Here is a 21,889-nt window from a genome sequence, read left to right as displayed (position 1 = left end):
TGAGACTATAGAATACTAAGAAATGAAACGGGCAAAAGTCCTATCTATCATTTTAATGAAACAAGAGACACAAAAAGGATGGTTATGAAAACAAAAAAAAAGGAACAACATGGAATTGGATTGGCATAGCTGCAAATAATTCCAAAAATAACAATCAAAATGATAACAGGCAAGAAAAATCAAGTTTTAAACTAACCAAAAATAAAATACTCTCTCCCTCACCCTATGGTAAAAAATAAGAATATTTTGTAACCCTTTTTGCTATCGAAGAGGCCAGTGCCTTTAAAGGAAATAAAAACCACAAATAGTTGTCAACCTCTCAGCCAGGGACATTTATTATATGGGCTTTCAGTAATCCTGGGTCTGGTAACCATGCGAGCCAGCATCATAGGCTTCTGTGGGGGGCTGCTGATAGCCTGCAGAGGGATCTAAGTCTTCATTGCTGGCGTAAGGGGGATAAGGAGGCCCTTGGTCTTGGCTTGGGTCCATGTAGTCCTGAGAAAACAGCGCAGAGTCGGAGCCCAGGCGGTATTGTTGATAGGCTAGCACAGCTTGTCCCGCCTTTGTGCAATGGATAGGAGAGGGTAAGTGGGTGAGGATGTGCAGTGAGCAAGAGAAGCATGAGGGACAGGGGTGATATAGGGATGAGGAGAAGGAGGAGACAGAGACAGACACCCATTACCATGGTTAGTATTTGTTAAATCAGAATATTTCACATATTTTTAATAACAGTGAGTGCACCTCTTATGTTTATTTGTGCTCCCTTGGCCTTTAACAACAAGTTCCTGAGACAAGTGAAGTATTGCACAGCTGAGATGCACATAAATAATAAACATTACATTGTAAACAGCGGTGATAATTCCATTTCTTTCTTCCCACAGAGATGTGTGCAGGACGGCAGGTCCAGTCAGACTATACCAGTGTAAGTGATGTTAACAGACATGACTGTGCGCAAACAAAACAAGGCACAGAGACAGCTAGTTGTATGGGAGAAGCTTAAGGGTAAGGACACACGAGGAGATTCAGGGAGATTTTGTCGTCTGGCTACTAATCTCCTTGTCTTTTGCGCGACTATCTCCCTGAACTGCCTCAGCGTTTTTCCCCATAGGCTACAATGAAAAGTCGCCTGCGCTAATGCACACACGGTGATGCGTTTTCAATAGTTGCCCAAAGTTGCCTCAGTGAGGCAATTTCAGGCAACTATTGAAAACGCATCGCCCTGTGTGCATTAGCGCAGGCGACTTTTCATTGTAGCCTATGGGGAAAAACGCTGAGGCAGTTCAGGGAGATAGTTGCTCAAAAGACAAGGAGATTAGTAGCCAGGCGACAAAATCTCCCTGAATCTCCTCATGTGTCCTTACCCTAAGGGGGAACTATCACGAAAATGAAACTTTAAAGGGATCCTGTCATGGGAAAACATGTTTTTTTCCACACGCATCAGTTAATACTGCTACTCCAGCAGAATTCTGCACTGAAATCCATTTTTTAAATAGCAAACAGATTTTTTTATATTCAATTTTGAAATCTGGCATGGGGCTAGACATATTGTCAATTTCCCAGCTGCCCCTGGTCATGTGACTTGTGCCTGCACTTTAGGAGATAAATGCTTTCTGGCAGGCTGCTGTTTTTCCTTTTCAATGTAACTGAATGTGTCTCAGTGGGACATGGGTTTTTACTATTGAGTGTTGTTCTTAGATCTACCAGGCAGCTGTTATCTTGTTTTAGGGAGCTGCTATCTGGTTACCTTCCCATTGTTCTTTGTTTGGCTGCTGGGGGGGGAAGGGAGGGGGTGATTTCACTCCAACTTGCAGTACGGCAGTAAAGAGTGATTGAAGTTTACCAGAGCATAAGTCACATGACTTGGGGCAGCTGGGAAATTGACAATATGTCTAGCCCCATGTCAGATTTCAAAATTGAATTTAAAGAAATCTGTTTGCTCTTTTGAGAAATGGATTTCAGTGCAGAATTCTGCTAGAGCAGCACTATTAACTGGTTCATTTTGAAAAAATTGTTTTTTTCCCATGACAGTATCCCTTTAATATAAGCTTCCTCATACTGAAACAGGAAACTTTCAATGAAAAATTCTGAACCATTTCTGAAATAATCAAGTTTATATTCACTATCCCTCTCTCAGCATATGTTTCTCCTCATTCTTCTTCGGTGTTGGATAATAATTGACAGTTAGATCCAATATATCTTATAGGGGGGCTTCCTTCCCTAGCAGATGAATTAGAGCTCACTCAAAAACCTGATTCCAGTACAAACAAAATCTAACAAAATAACTGTCTTTTGCAAAAATTCTGCATATAGAGAGACATAATGTCTGGTGATTTTAATAGAGTGAGCTCTAATATATCTTCTAGGCAGAAGGAGACCCCTATTAGATATATTGGATCTAACTGTCATTGAATATCTGACACCCAACTCCTGCATGAAGAGAAACAGATGCTGAGAGAGGGACAGTGAAAATAAACTGGATTATTTCAGGAATGGTTAAGAATTTTTCATTGATTATATTTAGAAAACTTCTTATGTCAGTATGCTGATGGTAATATTGAATTTTCATTTTCCGATAGTTACCCTTTAACTATCTGATCTGTTTGTTAAACTGCATTATTGCATATTGGACACTCTTGCCTGTTATAACTCTAGGTACAACAATGACTGTATTGTATGCACATGTCTATGTGCATCAGACAGGGTTTTTTTTACATTCTGGAGTATTTAGGTTCTCTTAGGGCAGCAGCAGACAAATTCCTCTTGTGCTACAGCCCTGATGAGATAATATAACTCTCTTTGGAACACTGAAGGTGAAATGTGAAACTGGTATGTGGCAATATGTGCATGCAAATACTATTTGAAATACAGACGTGGTGGGAAGCAAGGCATAGTATGCTTGGCACTAATACAGTCATTTTAGACTGACTCTCCTAAGGCTTTGCCAAAAATGCAAAAATACTGATATGTACAGGTCCTGCCAGTGTGTTGCTGCAGGATGTAAACCATGGCACATCTGTAGGAGTAAAGTAAAGGCTTTGGCAACAGCATAACCGAACTAACCCATTAAACAATAAATTAACTATAACAGAAACCCTGAAACGCTGTAATAAAAAAAAAATTGGCACACAAAGGCTGAAGCATTAAAGTACAGTGCACCCCTTCATTTGTTAATCATCAGTTAAGGGATGGGCTGAGGGTTAGGGGGGAAAAGTCTGTTGTACTCCTCCTGGAAGACAATTTCTTTCAGATTCTGGTGCCTCAGCACTGCTATGAAGGCCTGCGGAAGGGATAAAGTTATAAGAAAGTGAGATCCATTTCTTACATCAAGAATTCTAATTAACCACAGCAGTCAGGCTGGAGGATGCAGGATATGCAGTTGCCTGGTTACTTGAAAAGAGTAATCATTATGTGATGAGAATCACCTAAATCACATACTGCATGCCCAACAATAAAAGTGGGTCCTCTAAGCAGTCCTATCACATGGCTGCATTATCTCTCTCTCTCTACAGGGATTTAATCCAGAAAAAGAAAAACATTCTACTACTTACCCAAGTGAAAATGGAGAAGAAGGAAAATGTGATGGCAGCTCTTGCAGCATCTGCACCTTCATTCATGGGATTGTCATTGGGGTTGGAAACCTGCCACTGATTGGCTAAGAAACAGAAGCCAACAAACCAAAAGAATGCCCACAGAGCTAGAATGGGAGAATAAAAAGAAAGATGAGTGAAGGCGAGAGGTATTGGTGAGGGTATGGTTTCAATAAAAAATTAATTATGTGGATAAGAAGCTTAGAAGAAGAGCATGGAGCTTTCCAGAGCAAAGTTAGAATAGGAATGCAAAAACAAAACAAAAAGCAGAGCGGAGGGCAATGGACAAAGAGTGTGGGCAGATAATATTAGTAAATAAAATGTGAAAGTGAAAGGTAAGAGTGTAAGAGAGGGGACTGCTCACCAGACACAGCAATATCAGATATGACCGTTTTTTTACGGTCCTTCACACTGCTGATCTGTGGGAAGTAGATATCAACTGCTAGGTATAGCAGGCAGGTTAGGAATGCCAGCACCCCTACAGTCACCCCATAGCTGCAGGCACTTGGATTTCGGTTGAAGATGCAGTGCTCTTCCTCTTCAGTTGAACTATTGATGTATCCTTCATTAATAATGCAGCCAAATACCACTATGGAGAAGACCTGGAGAAGAAAGTATTAGAATTAATAAAGATTATACCCATATAACCATAACATCCAACTGTGTTCCTTGTCTACATTGATGATTCTTTCTCACTGATAGGTTTCAGCTCCTACATAGCTTCAGTCCCACCCAAGGTAGAAGATTGAAATTTAAGGGGTAGAGCCCTCTTAACCAAAAAGCTACCACTGTGTGCTGTGTACAGTTAAGGAAGTTCCATCCATCATTTGAATAATAAATTGATGGAAGCCGTACCAAAAATCTATCTGAGCCCCTTTCCTTTGGGTTAGAAGGCAAATAGGACAGTACTCTCAATACAAAGTTAATTTTAAAATTAATAAGAAAATTATGCTTTCAGTGCTGGATATTTTATCTTTCATTTGGATAAAAATAACTATAATAAAGCTAGACAGTATCAAGTAAAAAAAAAAATCAGTGAAAAACAATAGGAACATACTATGCCTTTAGGATAATAGCACAACGGGAACTCATAAGTAGTGCCCAAAGCTCCCCCAAATGGATTAAATGGCAAACGTTCTTTGGGTATACCAACATACATATTCTTAGGCACACCACTTACTTGTCCTTTTTTCTTTAGGGTGCATTCAACTCCTCCAGCTACTTCCAAGCCCGGTTTTCATACAAAGATTCCCATAGGGAGGAAGCACACCTCCCTTCTTCCTCCCTATGGGAATCTTTGTATGAAAAACGTTCTTTGGGGCACTTTGGTACAACATTTTGGGCTACATAAAAATGCACTGCTCAAATGGCCCTGTGTGCCATTACCGTTATATATGTAGTAGACAGCAATATTCTAAGAACAACTGTATTCGGCCTTCATTTTATTGTAGTAATGCAGACAAGTTTGGGGAAAGAATACCAACAGGCGCAAAGCTGCTGCACAGGTGCCTTTATTCACACGACATGTTTCGAGCTAGTAGCTCTTTTTCAAGTGTAACACTTGAAAAAGAGCTACTAGCTCTAAACATTTTGTGTGGATAAAGGCACCTGTGCAGCAGCTTTGTGCCTGTTGGTATTCTTTCCCCAAACTTGTCTGCATTACTGGATTTTGCTTTGATGGAAGCAGGGGTTCAAGATACCTTTAAGAATACAGCTAAAGGGTAACTATACCAGTGCTCTATATTCATTTTATTGTGCTGCCCAGCTTACTCCAGCATTAAAACTGCTCCCTAGGTGTTGTTAAAGTTGTTTAAGAACCTACAGTATAACTAGATCAGCCTGTTATTGCTAGTAAGGAATCTAACACTATTTCACCCAAACAAATGAATCTCTGAATCACCTTATCGACACTGTACTTGGTAGCAGGAGAATATTAAACAAGTCTTGGTTTTTACAGTGTACAAGCATAACGTGTACCTAGAATTACATTTTAGCTCAAACTGTTAATTTAATTTTACTATATAACTCCTGCATCTCTTATGTAACCCTCTACGTATTATAATACACCCCCTACTAAAATGTATAAGGCTAATAGAATTCCCCCTAAGTGTTCTGTGACCTTTATAAAAGCACTAACCTTGCAACCTTCTGCTTTTTTATGTGGTCACAAAACTCCTTGGTGCCATCTAGTAGCCTAATGAATTAAAGTAACGTGGCTCATTTCTGTCTGCTACTTGCTTTTATCTACAATCAACTAAAACGGTTACTTGGACACCAAAACCCACAGCCGAAAGATCCCCAGCTGTCATCTTAAGATTTTACATCACAGCAGGATTAATCAATTGGATTAATAATATAGAACAAGTTTTAATGCAGGCTTAAAAGCATTTGTTATTCCATTTGTGATTCCAGTCCAATGGTCTGTCCTTAGATGAGCACAAATCTGAAGACCAACAGACCTTCGATGAATCAGATGTTTTTATGGAAATGGAAAAATTTAAGTAGAGCAGCACATCAGTTCCACCGCCGCTGTTTCTATTAACATTCTAAGTACTGACCAATGGTCTGTCCAAAGTGCATTTCTGAATATAAACTTTCAGCAACCCCTCATAATGTTCCCCACTGTGTATTTGGATACATAGTTCTATTGATTTAGAACTGTGTCTAGAGTCTTTATACACTTTTTTGAATACTGTAATGAAAAGTTATTTGCTCCTGTTCACTGTCATAGTAATGGCCTGCCTATTACTGAGCTAATCTCTATGATTACTGATGGTTATCATAAAGATTTAAAGTGGCCATACACAGAGATCTCTCCTCTATATGCCCACCTTCGAGGTGGGTGATATTGGGTTGATACGATCGTGGGCCCTAGGCCCCAACAATCGGATCATAATGAAAGTTATATGAGTGGTCGGATCGCACCCCACATCAAATGAACAGATGTGGTCTGTGATCCAACAGGATTTTTACCCCTGGCCGACTCTTGGCCAGATATCAATCAGGGAAGTCCGTCGGAGGGCCCCATACACGGGGCAATAAGCAGCCAACTCGGTCTGTCAGTAGCTTTTATTGGCCTGTGTAAGGCCACCGTTTCACTACCGCACACCCTGACTTCTACCGCAGTTTAGGGGTGTGCCCCTTTGTTTATATGGCTGAATAATTGCAGTGGAGTTCCCTGCATGGCTTGGTTTTGTCCTGGTCAGCTGTTTTGCTTATGTATCTACTCGGACCCATATTCACACTACTGGAATAGTTTTAATCAAAATTGTGCCCCTTAGACCCCATGCACAACACACTTGTGTCTTTACTGTCAGCAGGTGAAAGCTAAAAATAAAATGAGTACACCCATGTTATGAATGACAACACACTGTATGAAGCAGCTGTATGCAAAGTGAGGTGCAAAACTATGAGCTCCATTCTACAAATGCAAACAGGGACCAATACCTCCTTCTTACTCTCTAGCAGCACCTACATTAGTGGCGAGTTCAACCACAGACAGAGAGCAACAAGTACACTAAAACCCGAAATTTGAGATGCAAAGGAGTGACTTTGTTGCTTTAGAAAAATCGGGTTAATTAAATGAATGTTCAGATAAGAGAGATAAAGGTAAGCTATTAAACTCAACTTCCTTCCTGACGAATGAGTCAGTCTATTGCTACTCCTTTGTTATTCATATTAAAAAAGGAATGATGAGCTATTAATATCGGTCTAGTAAACAGATTTACACCCCCCGCCCGTCCACGCTAAGTAGTAAGTGATCATAACTTCTCTGGATATTCAAATGCTAAAATGCAAAATGCCTGGTAAAAAAGCTAAAACGATATATTCATTGTACAACACTTTTTTCACAAGAAGGTGTATAAATATATATATACCGGTATATATATATATATATATATATATATATATATATATATACACATAGATCAATATTAATATCAGAAATGAACACACTCCTGGACTTAATGCAGTGAAAAGAGTCACACAGTAAATTCCAGGAGTCTGTTGATTTCTGCAATCTTTGTCTATATAAATGGGACAGCACCTTGGCATGAAATAACGCATGTGGAATATATATGTATTATATATACAAGTATGGGATCCGTTATCCAGAAACTTGTTACCCTCCGCAGTACGGGAAGGCCATCTGCCATAGACTCCATTTTATCCAAATAAATAAATTTTTTAGAAATGATTTCCTTTTTCTCTACTAAGATATAATTAATCCTCATTGAAAGCAAAACCGGCCTATTGAGTTTATTTAATGTGTAAATTATTTTTTAATAGATTTAAGGTATGAAGATCCAAATTACGGAAACATTTATTATCCGGAAAACCCCAGGTCCCAAGCAGTAACATACTATTGATTGCTTGACTTTTATTAGCATTAGGGTTGCCACCTGTTCAATTTTTCTAAATGAGCATTGCTGTATTTCAGAGCTTTCTGGATAACTGATTTCTGTATAATAGGTCCCATACCTGTAGTTAAAGGATTGGTCTTACTCATCAGGCAGAATATATAGAGGTAGGTTTCCAGCCGCATGGGTTTCAACTGGACATCTCAGTTTGTCAGAGGGCTGTCTGTTTAAAACATTGTGAAAACTGGACAGAAATTCATCATCATCATCATTTTTTTCCCCCATCATCATCATCATCATTTATTTATATAGCGCTGTCAAGATACGCAGTGCTTTATCCATTTGCATATATGCGATGTAATAACCCTTACCCAGCATCATAGCTCCACGACATCATTGTGCCTGCCTCTGATGTCATCATGCCCACCCAAGATCACTGCTCCAACCCCAATGCTATCTATCTGCCCCAGTACCCCGCTCCCATTGTTCGGGCTTAGCCACCGGCAAAGGTGGAAACCCTAATTAGCATTAACTTTAATAGGTTAAATAAAGAAAGGTAAAAATAAATACTATCTTAAGACAAACATCTGTCTTGCTGCATTTAAGAAGTAAATGTATATGTTTCAACTTACATACAAATTCAACTTAAGAACAAACCTACAGACCCTATCTTGTATGTAACCCGGGGACTGCCTGTACTAAACTATGCAAGTCTGACTTCTATGCAAAAAAATAAGGTTTTTTTTTTTCCATCCCAAGATACAAATATTGGGAGAGTTAAAGAAATGTCTCTTTAAGATGTGAGTTGGGCTACATTCTTCAGGACCTCCTGAGTGTCACAAGGCTTTGCTCACGTTGCCGGCTCTAATTAAGTTGAGAAGAAACTGCATTACTGTAGCATGTGACCTGCAGGAAATGTAAGGCAGATGCCTCTCCCAGATAGAACTAATATAGTGTTTTGTTTGTGTATGGATGGGCTTTGTTTCTGACGGCAGACGGCACATAACTGCAGTTCAAATGGGAGTTATTGCCTGTAGCACATGAGGAGTCTATCACTGCTAGGGAAATGAAGCAACCAAATAGCAGTGGAAAGTACAAGCAAAACCGTTTCATAACATCATACAGAACATCTACATCATACTAAAATACATTCCCATTTAAATATGCAGTTTACTATAGGAGGGTCTTTGTAAATCCTGCTTGATTACCTTGTGACACCATAAAGTAAGCACATAACTAATTATCAGCAAATATAAGAAACAGTGCAGGAACCCAAAAACAAACAAAAAGATAGCACCGCGAAGGCTTTACATTTTAAAGGTAAATAACATGAAACGTGAGGCTGACAGCTATGAAATGAGCCTTACACTTTCATGCTGACTACAATGTGTAGAAGACAGGCAGCAGAGGGGTTGGATAGCAGGAAGGTTGGCCCTTGGTATTACTGTTGATCCAACAATTGCTGGATTATTGTTTCCTTGACAATAAAAGCACACTTAAGGGGTTATGTAATAAAAGGCACTAAGTTTGCCGTGGGCAGTAACCCAAAAGAGAACTAAACCCCCCCAATAAGAAAAGCCCCTACCTACCCAAGATATTCCCCTACCTACCCAAGATATTCCCCCACCTTGGTTCCCCTCCCGTATAGTTCATTACCCCTGAAAGTGTCCCAGATACATTGCTCACGTATCGGTGCAGAGTACGCGCAGCAGAGCTCATGGGCGCCATCTTGTAGATCTTAAGTCTTCACCTGTAAGGGAGTGCCATATTGGGGCATGCGCAGTTGGAGCAGTCTTCCGGATCCGGAAGATGGTGCCCATGAGCTCCGCTGCGCTTACTCTGCAACAATACATAACCAATGTATTCGGGACACTTTCAGGTGTAATGAACTACACGGGGGGAAGCAGGGTGGAGAGACTATGTAGGGTAGTAGGTAGGGGCTTTTCTTATTGGGGGGTTTAGTTCTCCTTTAAGGAAAAACTCAAATGAAAAAACTCAGCGAGTTTGGGGTAAACAAAAACGTAAATTAATCAAGTTTTCAGCAGGAAAAAACTCAGGTTGCTGGAATTGGTCGAGTTTACGGGCAAAACCCTCCAAAAAAAGCTCGAACATCATGAAGGCTATTAACATCTTCAAATGGTTCAAGGGACCCCTGCCACTGATTCCTACATGACCTTGACAGGATTTTAGATGGTGTATTTTCGGATTCAAGCTATTTCCATTGTCAAGGTATAATAAATCTCAAAAATTTTAGGGTTTTTTTTTTAACCCAAAAAATGTATTTTTTGACAAAAGAAACTTGAAATTTTGTGGGAAAACAACTCAAACCTTAAAGGGATCCTGTCATCAGAAAACCCAATCCATTTCTCAAAAGAGCAAACAGATTTTTTTATATTGACTGTCACATGACTTGGGGCAGCTGGGAAATTGACAATATGTCTAGCCCCATGTCAGATTTCAAAATTGAATACAAAAAAAATCTGTTTGCTCTTTTGAGAAATGGATTTCAGTGCAGAATTCTGCTGGAGCAGCATTATTAACTGATTCATTTTGAAAAAAAATGTTTTTTCCCATGACAGTATCCCTTTAATAAATAACTCCTTACTGTTAGCACACTGTAACAATAACAATATGTGGGAAGAAGTGAATAAATGAGGCAATATGAAAAAAAAAATAACAGCTCACATGACAGGTACAGTTAAGAGGCAGAAGGAGTGAAGCAAAGAGAACGTCTACTGAATGAGGATGGGCAGTGCATGCACAGGAGCTAAAGCTGCACAGACATTTCTCACCAACCTGCCCTGGGTTTAGTGTACTCGCATAGTTTTCTAATTTATTAATTAGTTAAATGAACAAGTAAAGGAACACGTTTATATTGGTAGGACTGTTGCTGAAAGTGGCAAAAGATCCGGTAGCAGAAATACTATAGCACTGGGAAGGGAAGAGACAGAGGAAATGGGAGAAAACAGTGAGGAGAGCAAATATAAATAAGGAAAAAAAATCTGAAAAACAATATAAAAGAGAGGTGAAGAGCTACACACTGGGTCTGTATATCAATATGTAATGAAAAAATTAAAGAATACGCACACTTATCCAACTGATATGAAGACCTATTTAAACAAGGTTTCTCATTTTAGAAATCTCACAATAGAGTGGAGATAAGGGCCACATCTAGTTTGTGCTGTGGCTTCTCAGTTGCCCGCACCAGGATAAGGGGAAGACTGATTGCAGAGAATGATGAGAAAGTAGCCCAGAATTAATATTTGCAGCTATAAGAACAGTGGAGATGTTCGGGGTTGTGCCTATGGGTGCAAAGTAACCAAATTCCTGTAGTACAGCAATTAGGAAATATTAAGTACAGCACAGGGTGCCACTTTTTACACTGAGCTTTGCCAGGATGTTAGTCAAAGTCAAAGTAAACTTTATTATCATCTCAGCAGTATACGAATACACAGTGAGACGAGGCGACATGGCTCCAGCTAATACAGATCCCAAAAAGGCACATAGAATACACAATAAATATGTAAACATTTAAAATGAGCAATATATTGCCACAAATTGGATATATACATGTGTAAACCATTAGAATTGTGCAAATAAATGAAGTATTAAGTATATTATAGCAGGGATGTCCTGTGGGTTTGTCATAAGATGTGTATATATATATATATATATATATATATATATATATATATATATATATATATATATATATATCCAAAACGTTTGTAATGAAAAGGATTTGGATTGCTAGTCCTGTGAGTTCAGATCTCTTCGACAATGACACAGTATCGCTCTCTTTCTAAATATATATATATAATGTATCGGTGCATGCTGGTAATTGATTTGCTCTTGGGGATCAAGCACCACCCCTACAATAAACCTACGCTTATCCCCTTTAAACAAATGTCTATGTGCCACTGTATATTTGTCCATACTTGTCTGTAGACATCCCTGTTACCCACAGGCAAGCCTTAATCTTAGGGTATTTATTCATCTAGAGATTAGTCTTAAACTACAGAAGGAAACGGCACTCTATATATGTAAAAGCACCAATGATTTTATTATCCATCCATCCATCAGTACATAAAATAAAAGCATTTCCAGTATACACAAAGCTGAAGCCTTTCGTTCCTCTCATCTCCGAAAAATGCTCCTTTCCTGAGCAGATTGCCATGTGGGCGGGCCATACCTGGACAGCATACAAATGACTGGATGTTACTGGAGGCCCTGTACTTGAGTGATTTGGGTCTGTCCAGCTCTGCCTGCAGATGGCTTTGCTAGCTTTCTTGTCATTCTTTGAAAATGAATTGACAGGGGAGTATTAAATTCAAAGATTTCAAAGTCAAACATAAAGATATATTTTTATTCAACAGGTGTTTTGCATAATACCACCACAGATATTATTCAATGTATTTAACGTTTCAATACTGACATTCCCAAAAGTTAAAGAAAAAATATCTCAAGAACATTTAACAAGCAGATGAAGAGCTAGTTTGACAGTAAAGCCCAGCTTTTTGCCCTTTTGTCCTACAGCTCAGAAATGAACAGGAAGATCCATCTCCCGTAGACTCCATTTTAATTATATATTATTCAAATTTTTAAAAATTATTTCCTTCGCTGTAATAATAAAACAGTTTCTTGTACTTGACCTAAATCAAGACATAATTAATCCTTATTGGAAGCAAAACCATTGAGTTTATTTAAAGTTTAAATAATTTTCTACTACACTGAAGGTATGATGATCCAAATTATGGAAATATCCATTATCCAGAAAATCCCAGGCCCTGAGCATCCTGGATAACAGGTCCCATACCTGTACAGCAATCTGTGCCATAACAATAATTCTGGATAACAGGTCCCATACCTGTACAGCAATCTGTGCCATAACAATAATTCTGGATAACAGGTCCCATACCTGTATAGCAATCTGTACCATAACAATAATAATAGAAAGTATTATTATGGTAATATTATCCTGTTAGTAAAGACTCCTCCTCTTTTTGTGGTTACAGCATTTTGTACAACTAGTAGCATTATGTAAATCAAAAGATTCTAATTATAATAAAAATACATTTAGCCCTTTCAATTTCCACCATAAACAAGAACTAAACAATTTCTTACATGACCATCTACAATCAAAGGCATATTTGTTATTGAAGGAAACTCCAAAAAGTATCTTGTCATAACTGGAAAAGGTAACTGAAAGCTAAAAACAAGACTACTGTGACTATTACATTGCTATTCCATTCTGGCTGAGGCCTAGCAAGAATGCCAGATGGATGCTGCCCGTCTGTAGTGCGCTAATCCCTCCTTCTCATTACCCTTTGTCTTAATCTCTATCCTGCTCTTTAGCCGACATCTCTGTACCCAACAGCCTGACCTCTAAGAGTCACAAGATCAACAGAAAAGCACAATTATAAAGACAAGAAAGAAGCCTGATGCTTCAAGCAATTGGTTCACAAGGAAATATATTCATTAATGAGAAGCAGCAGTTAAATCACAGGGCCAGTGGATAATTTTATTTTGCATGTATCTATTTATGAATATGTGTAGGGATTACAGGGCTAAAACATATGGTCCTGCTCTGTAATAAGAGTGTATTACAGGCATGGGACCTGTTATGCAGAATGCTCGGGACCAGATAAGGGATATTTTCATACCTTAGGTCTACTAGAAAATCATTTTAGCCATCTTCCAGGTCTTCGGTAATCTGAGAATGAGACAGGTGGAGCAGCGCATGCACAGTTGGAGCAATTTCCCAGTTTGCGACAACTGCGCATGCGCCAAAATGGACAGAAATTGCCAAAGTGCCTGGAAGAAGACATGAAGACCCGGAAGATGGCTGCCGTGAACTCCGATCCCTGAATCTTCACCGAGGGCTAAGTAAAAAGTTAGGGGCATTTGCCCAGGGAAGCAGCTAGGCTGGGGGTGAGGAGAGAGAGAGGGGTCTATGTGGGGTAGGGTTTTTTTTATTAAGGGGTTTGTTTCTCCTTTAAGACTACAGAGAAAAAGGAAATGGTTTATGAAAATTTGGATTATTTGTATAAAATGGAGTCTAAGAGAAATAGTCTTCCTGTAATTTGGAGCTTTCTGGATAACGGGTTTCCCGGGTTAATGGATCCTATACCTGTACTAAGCTTAACAGGTACATTTACCAGGCAGCACTACTATAAAAATGTTAGCATTACAATAAACCAATTAAACCATTTATATCAATGTTAAAAAAAATATGCACAGATGTGTGTGTGTGTAAAAGGAGCAAACATCACAAAATTCCTCTGAAAGGGGAAGCCAGCAAAGAATTTAGCACATGCCTTTTCATGGGACCCTCTCCTTAACTGCCAATGATTTCAACAGGTCCAAGCAAGCATAAGCTCAAGTCATCATTAGCTATTAAGCAGGTGTTCCACATAGGGATGCACCGAATCCAGGATTCGGTTCGGGATTCGGACAGGATTCAGTCTTTTTCAGCAGGATTGGGCCGAATCCTTCAGCCCGACCCGAACCGAATCTGAACCCTAATTTGCATATCCAAATTAGGGGTGGGGAGGGAAATTGTGTGATTTTTTGTCACAAAACAAGGAAGTAAAAATGTTTTCCCCTTCCCACCCTTAATTTGCATATGCAAATTAGGTTTCTGAATCGATTCCGTATTCAACGAATCTTTCACAAAGGATTCAGGGGTTCGGCCGAATCCAAAATAGTGGATTCGGTGCATCCCTAGTTCCACAATATTGCTAGTGAGAATGCATGCACAAAATGCATACAGGGATTCTGTCATTGGAAAACATGTTTTTTTTTTTCAAAACGCACCAGTTAATAGAGCTACTCCAGCAGACTTTTGCACTGAAATCCATTTCTCAAAAGAGCAAACAGATTTTTTTATATTAAATTTTGAAATCTGACATGGTGCTAGACATTTTGTCAATTTCCCAGCTGCCCCTGGTCATGTGACTTGTGCCTGCACTTTAGGAGAGAAATGCTTTCTGGCAGGCTGCTGTTTTTCCTTCTCAATGTAACTGAAGGAGTCTCAGTGGGACATGGGTTTTTATCACTCCAACTTGCAGTACAGCAGTAAAGAGTGATTGAAGTTTATCAGAGCACAAGTCACATGACTTGAGGCAGCTGGGAAATTGACAATATGTCTAGCCCCATGTCAGATTTCAAAATTGAATATAAAAAAATCTGTTTGCTCTTTTGAGAAATGGATTTCAGTGCAGAATTCTGCTGGATTAGCACTATTAACTGATTCATTTTTTTCCCATGACAGTATCCCTTTAAGCAAACAACCCGCTTCACTAAAAGCCAATGGACGTGACCTCTGGGTGCCAAAGGTGAACTCCACCCACCTTTTTTTGCATAATAAAGAAAAAAGGAAATCTAAGCAATTTTCAATTATATTGATTTAAAGGGGAACTATAGCAAAAATGAAAATTTAATACAAGCTTCATCATACTGAAATAAAAAACTTTCTAAATTCAATCCATTAAATGTTCTGCATTGTTTCTGAAATAATCAAGTTTATCTTCACTATTCCTCTCTCAGCATCTGTTTCTCTTCATTCTGTCTTCATGCAGCAGTTGGGTGTCAGATAGTCATTGATAGTTAGAGCCAACTTATCTTATAGGGGGGCTTCCATTCCTAGCAGATGTATTAGAGCTCACTCAAATATCTGATTCCTATACAGGTATAGGATCCCTTATCTGGAAACCCAATATCCAGAAAGCTCCGAATTACGGAATGGATGTCTCCCATAGACTCCATTTTATCCAAATAATCCGAATTTTTTAAAATGATTTCCTTTTTCTCTGTAATAATAAAACAGTAGCTTGTACTTGATCCCAACTAAGATATAATTAATCCTTATTGGAGACAAAACCAGCCTATTGGGTTTATTTAATGTTTAAATGAATTTCTAGTAGACTTAAGTCATGAAGACCCAAATTACGGAAAGATCCGTTATCCGGAAAACCCCTGGTCCCAAGCATTCTGGATAACAGGTCCCATACCAGTACAAACAAAATCTAACAAAATAACTGCATTTGGCACAAATTCTGCATGTAAAGAGCCCCCCTATGAGATATATTGAACAACTTTTTATTTCAGTATACTGAAGCTTAGATTAAATTTTCATTTTTGCAATAGTTCCCTTTTAAAAAATGATCAATGATTAGTTATGAAGTAATTTATACTGTACATGTTATTGCCATTGAAAGCAGCATCTACACAATTGGTTTCCACTCTTGAAACAGTGTAACAGAAACCAGGGCCCCTCAAACCAAGACTCCAACTCCTAAAACACCTTATATGCTTCTTCACAGGTCTGATAGGGCTCTTACACAAAGGTGTTGTTTTTATGTGTTTACAAACTCACAAAAAAAAGTGTATAAAACACACCAAAAAAGAAAACCCTGCATGTGTGATATCTAAAAGGTTTCTGCTACATTGTTGAAGACTCAAAACTAGCAGTGCATAAAATAGAAAGGGAAAGGTTGTGCGTTTAACACAAGATTACGTTTACAAATAACACATCAACCTCTTGCATTTTTAGTTATTGCATATGGCAAAGTAGCTAACTACTTAGAATAATGGTTTGTTTTTTTATTACGGAAAAAACATTTGTGTGGAGTTCCCCTTTGAGTTTTCTATGCAAATAATCGGTCAATCATCCAGAAAACAGAACGCATGCAAGGCCTTTATCTCTATCCTGGATTATGTCAACGAGCCGAGAAGCTGCAAGGGTGCAACAACAATTCAAAATGCAAATGTTGAAAATACTGTAAGTTATAACAACTCATGGATTTTCAATGTTTAAAACAGCTTACACGATAGCTTACACATATTAGGGGTAATGTAAAAACAGTCATACAATTTGCACCAAATATTAGTAACTCATAACAACCAATCAAAAGGTCAAATTTACTAGTCACCTGTAAATATCCGACTGGTTGCTATAGGTAACAATATGTTGCATTATAGCACTTAGCTCACACAACCAAGATCTTTAAATTAAACTGGCCATACACAGAAAGATCGACTTGTCTGGTGACCACGTCAGCTTTTGCCCAATTTGGCCAGCCAGGTGGTGAGCCAAAATTAGGCCTATGCAGGCCTGGCCTATACAGCCCAATCCAATCTATGCCCAGGGGGATTTTTTGAACATTTGCTATGCATAAATGGAAAATACCCAACCAAATATTGTTAGGGCAGGCTTCTATTTTGGCTAAATTAACTGCCATGTTGGCCTGTAAGCCCATTTACGGCTAACCCTTTAGGGCAGCTAACTGACCAGTCTGTTAGCCAAGTCTAGCCATATACATTGATGGCCACAATCATTCCAGAATGGAACTGTGGAAAGTAAAGACAAGCCATAGTTGCTCTCTTCACATTCTCTCCATTACGCTCTCAAAATGATGAATTTGCAGATGACAGATTAGTTTGAACAGACCGACTGTGATCCAATAGCATATGGGATGTTCTGTCCAAACGGACAAGATGCCCAGATGGGGGGGGGGGGACATTATGTTTCAATTTCAATCCTAACATGACATATAGAATAGAGATTCTGAAATAAATAATAGCAATAAAGTAAAATAAAACCGCTGCCTCTTTATTTACCTGACTTTGATCTGATTATTTGTATTAGTATTTAGTATTAGTATTGCATATAAATTGACAGTATATATACAGTATATACCCCTTCAACGTGAACGCAAAAGCTCAAGATATCGCTGAATATACCTTTTGCCTATTCTTTTATTATGAAATATGTGTGTTTTTTGTTATTTTTGACACTAAACAAGAATATGAAGTTAGTTTAATTTAAGAACTTCCTGTCCTGCTGAGCAATGGAGGATCTGATAAAACAAAGAAGTCCCTGATAATGAGCTGCTCCGGAACTGCTGTTTATGGCCATGGGACAAAGGGAGATTTGTCGCACGTGATAAATCTGCGCAACAAATCTCCCCTGAAAATGCTTTCCCACCGGCAATAAAGTATATTACTGCCGGTAAAACTTACACTTCCTTTTTCATGAAGTTGCCTCTAGATTCCTTGCGAGGCTCAAAATCTGCTTTCCCCTCAATGCAATGGCAATTACCTGGAAGCACCCAATACATTTTCTTCACTGGCAATTATAACTTAAAAACACAATAGTCATGTTTGTAACTAGTAGTCAACCAAACTAGTTGTTAAGCACACACACACTGACACACAGGGGCAGATTTATCAAGGGTCGAATTTCGAAATGCAAAAAACGTCGAAATTCGACCATCGAATAGGCTAGTCCGACATTCAAAGTCGAATTCGAATGATTTTTAATTTCGTACGATCGTACTACGATTGTACGATCGTACTACGAACGTACTTCGAAACGAACAATTTAATCGAACGATTGTACGATTTCACTTCTAAAAACTTAGCCAAATGTTGGCTATGTGTTCTAGGAGGTCCCAATAGGCTAACATATTAATCCGGCAGGTTTAAGGTGTCGGAGTGTCGAAGTTTTTTTAAAGAGACAGTACTTCGATTATCAAATGGTCGAATAGTCAAAGCATTTTCACTTCGAATCTAAGTCAAATTTGGCCTATTCGATGGATGAAGTACCCAAAAATTACTTCGAAATTCGAAGTTTTTCAATTTGAATATTCACTTTGAATTCATTCGACCCTTAGTAAATGTGCCCCACACTGTTGAAGAGACTGTGAGGTCATAGTAATAAGTGATATTGATTCTGAAGCTATTTAAAAATTCTAGATATGCCACCCCAATATATTGGGCATTTACTGTCCTCTTGCTCAGTGACTAAAGATGTGCATAACATTGACCTGCCATGTATATCAATGTGAACCTCGGTGAGTCACAATGAAAACATCTAGAGTGCCTAGGAGCTGAGAATGCAACATAGGCATTGGTATTTATTACTATGAATGCAAATTTATAAAACACCAACATCTTCTGCAGCGCTGTACAATAAATAGGTGTATACATCAAACATACCAATATTTACCACTACAAGAGGATAAAGAGGGCCTTGCTCAGTTGAGTCTGCAAGCTAATAGATGATGTATACGCTCTGTAAAGCACTGTGGAACATGTTGGTGCTATATAAATAAAGGACAATAAGTATTTCCATTGCACAGCTGGAGCAACAAGGCCTTTAAGTTGTGTTTGTATTTTTAAATTGCGAGTTCATTGATCTGTCTGCTTGTAGTTTAAGACAAATGTTTGCAATTTATGGTCAGAGGAGATTACAGTCTATTGTCTCTAGCATATTTGTACACACGAGTCCATGTTATCAGCCGATTAACCTGCATGTGTGATTTTGGAATGTGGGAGGAAAGCAAAGTACCCGGAGCAAGCACAGGGTGAACATACAGTTTCTTTGCAGACAATGCCCTGGGACAGCTATGCCAAACACTGTGCTGACCTCTTCACATTAAGTAAGATTAGCAAATATGTGCCCTGTGAGAAGGCTGAAAATGAGAATATCCCATTAATACAGCATTGGCATTCAGCTGGGAGACTTTGTGCCCACAAAAGGTCACTTCAAATACATATGTGTATATCGATGTTCCTGAGAGAACTTCGCTTTCTATTGAAGCAATGGCAACAATTCACTGGTTGGCTAGCTTGCCTGATCTTGAGGCTAAAAGGAATTCAGCATCTAATCCAGGAGTGCCTATACATCACTAATGCAAGGTCTTCTTTTAGCGATGTTGTCCCATTATGATCTACATCCATAAAAGAGTTGTTAGCATTCTGTGCCATGGAAAATATTACTTAAATATTATATTGACTGATGAGAGAATTGATATTGCTATATTTAACAAACAGCTACTGATCACCAGCTAAAGGTCTGCTGGTAGATCCCGATCTACAATTTGGCCACCCCTGATCTAATCCCTTGTGTGAAGGGCTGCTCTAACCTTGGTAAATGTCATATGATGTTGCTCAGCTGTAACACACAGCGGCAGTGGGTAGGAGGCACTGTGACTGGGACTTGTTCATGACGACCAGGGATGCAAACACCCATGCAATGTCCAATCATCAGCGCTTGATCTGCTGTTGAACTACAACTCCCAGCATCCCTTTCAGGTGTCTGTGTGTGGGGGGGGACATCACAGACACAGATTTGCAATGCACCAGGGATAGGGGCAGCCTCATAACAACAATGACATCACACACACACAGGGCTGTTTGTGTCTCATTAAATATATATTAATGACTGTAACACAAAGTTGCTGACAGGAGGCGCTTGTGTGGGGAAATGTCAGGTGGGCACAACACAACAGCACTTACCCAGGAGACCATTCTAAGGATTGTATGGGGCTGCCTGATGAACGTCTGGGGGTCAAAGGCTCCTCCAGCTTTGCCAGCTCCATAGGCGCCTCCTTCCATGTTGAAGCGTAAAGTCTCCTTGGAAAGATGCGGGCTGTAGAGGGAGATAACGGCTGGTGACTGACTGGTCGGAAAAATCCGTCAAGCGAACACGAGTCGGATAAATATGACAGCCACTGGCTTATACCACGTCCAGGCTTTGGAGGGGAGCGGCGCACGATATAATCGCCACAGCTGGTGCAGACGGTTTGCTTAGCAAATGCAGGCGAGCCCTTAACTCAGTGTCAGTGCGGCAGCTCCAGGCTACTGCTGTGTCTATAGGCGACCTCAGCGCATGAGCAGGCAGCCCTCTCCTTCCCAGCTGACTCCTCTGCCTAAACCATGTGACCCCCCTCCCCACACAAGTCGCCTGCCATCTTGAACTGGGACCGCGGCTTATTACTATGGCAACGGAGGAGAGAGGGAAAAGATGGCGGGGAGGCTGAGGGCTACGTTTTCTAAATGTTACCCCACGGTGCCTGCCACTATTCAGTATTTGCAATGGAAAACAATTTTGTCAGTGAATAAAAGTGACTCTTCCCCTTTTCAAAATGTTACCCCACGGTGCCTGTCACTATTCAGTATTTCCAATTGAAAACAATTTTGTCAGTGAATAAAAGTGGCTCTTCCATTTGTACATTATGTGATCTTTGTGCATTGACTTTATTAATTGGAGAAATGATAAAAACAATAGATTATCTAGCAAAAGCCTTATCAGTCAACATATTGAACTATGTAGGGTTTTAAGACCAAAGTATTTATCTACTTAATGTATATTAAGGGTAAGGCCAGACGTGGCGTTTTTGCAGCGTTTTTACGTTGCGTTTTTAAAAAAAAGAACCGCCAGGCGTAAACACAGTACTGAAACCACACGCGACCGTCAACATGCGTTTTTCAGCATGTACGATTATTTTCCCAACATGCACTTCTCATTGTTCTCATTGTTCTCATTTAATTTGGATGCCATATTTAAAATACGCTGCGTATTTACGTAAAGTGCGGTTTCAAACGTAAAGTGTGGTTTCAAACTTGCAGATCCCATAGAGTCTATTGATTTGGTAGTTTCTTGACATATTGGTGTTTCTGCTAAAAAACACCAATACTGGCGTCCTGTGGTGGATTTCAGCTTGCAAGCGCCCTGTGTGAATTGCCATAGTGCGTTTTCCATTAGTTTCAGTGGTAGTGTAGTTTGCGTATTTATGCCTGGCTGTTCTTTTTTAAAAACGCCGCAAAAACGCCACGTCTGGCCTTGCCCTTAGGATGCATGAAGCATCATCATTTCAGAGAGTTGGAGGTATATTACAGCATGAAAGGACTAGTAACACCAAATTATAGGGTTTTAAAAACCTATAGAAAAAACCTAGAAAATTGTTTCCCCAACTTCAATTGGACAAGAAAATCCCCCCCTTGTGAACTCCTGGTGCCCATTTTTGGGCATACGCATAATGGTTGCTCATTTTGCATAAGCGCAGAGACACACGCTCAGATTCGGGGGCATTAGTCGCCCAGCAATAATCGGCTAGAATGTAAATCGCTGTCAGGATGGCGATCATGACACTT

General features: G+C 39.4%; 1 protein-coding gene across 2 annotated transcripts; it reads right to left on the bottom strand.

Annotated features, from left to right (window-relative positions):
* Positions 1-38: 38 nt before the first annotated feature.
* On the bottom strand, positions 39-20,754 carry syngr1.L (synaptogyrin 1 L homeolog). 2 transcript variants are annotated; one of them, NM_001090320.1, is made up of 4 exons: positions 20,252-20,653; positions 3,952-4,189; positions 3,549-3,694; positions 39-561 (listed from the first exon to the last, which is right to left on the bottom strand). In NM_001090320.1, exons 1-4 carry the CDS (start codon positions 20,348-20,350, stop codon positions 349-351), a joined length of 696 nt encoding a protein of 231 aa, NP_001083789.1. In that variant the 5' UTR covers positions 20,351-20,653; the 3' UTR covers positions 39-348. The 2 variants fall into 2 exon arrangements, with proteins under 2 accessions (NP_001083789.1, XP_018112057.1); XM_018256568.2 differs by lacking the exon at positions 39-561 and adding an exon at positions 3,046-3,277 and having other exon boundaries at positions 20,252-20,754.
* Between the last annotated feature and the right edge of the window lie 1,135 nt (positions 20,755-21,889).

The sequence above is a fragment of the Xenopus laevis genome, chromosome 4L (assembly GCF_017654675.1).
Source record: "Xenopus laevis strain J_2021 chromosome 4L, Xenopus_laevis_v10.1, whole genome shotgun sequence".
NCBI lineage: Eukaryota > Metazoa > Chordata > Amphibia > Anura > Pipidae > Xenopus > Xenopus laevis.
Note: the sequence above shows the minus strand (reverse complement) of the source record. Positions and strands in the feature narration are given on the sequence as shown.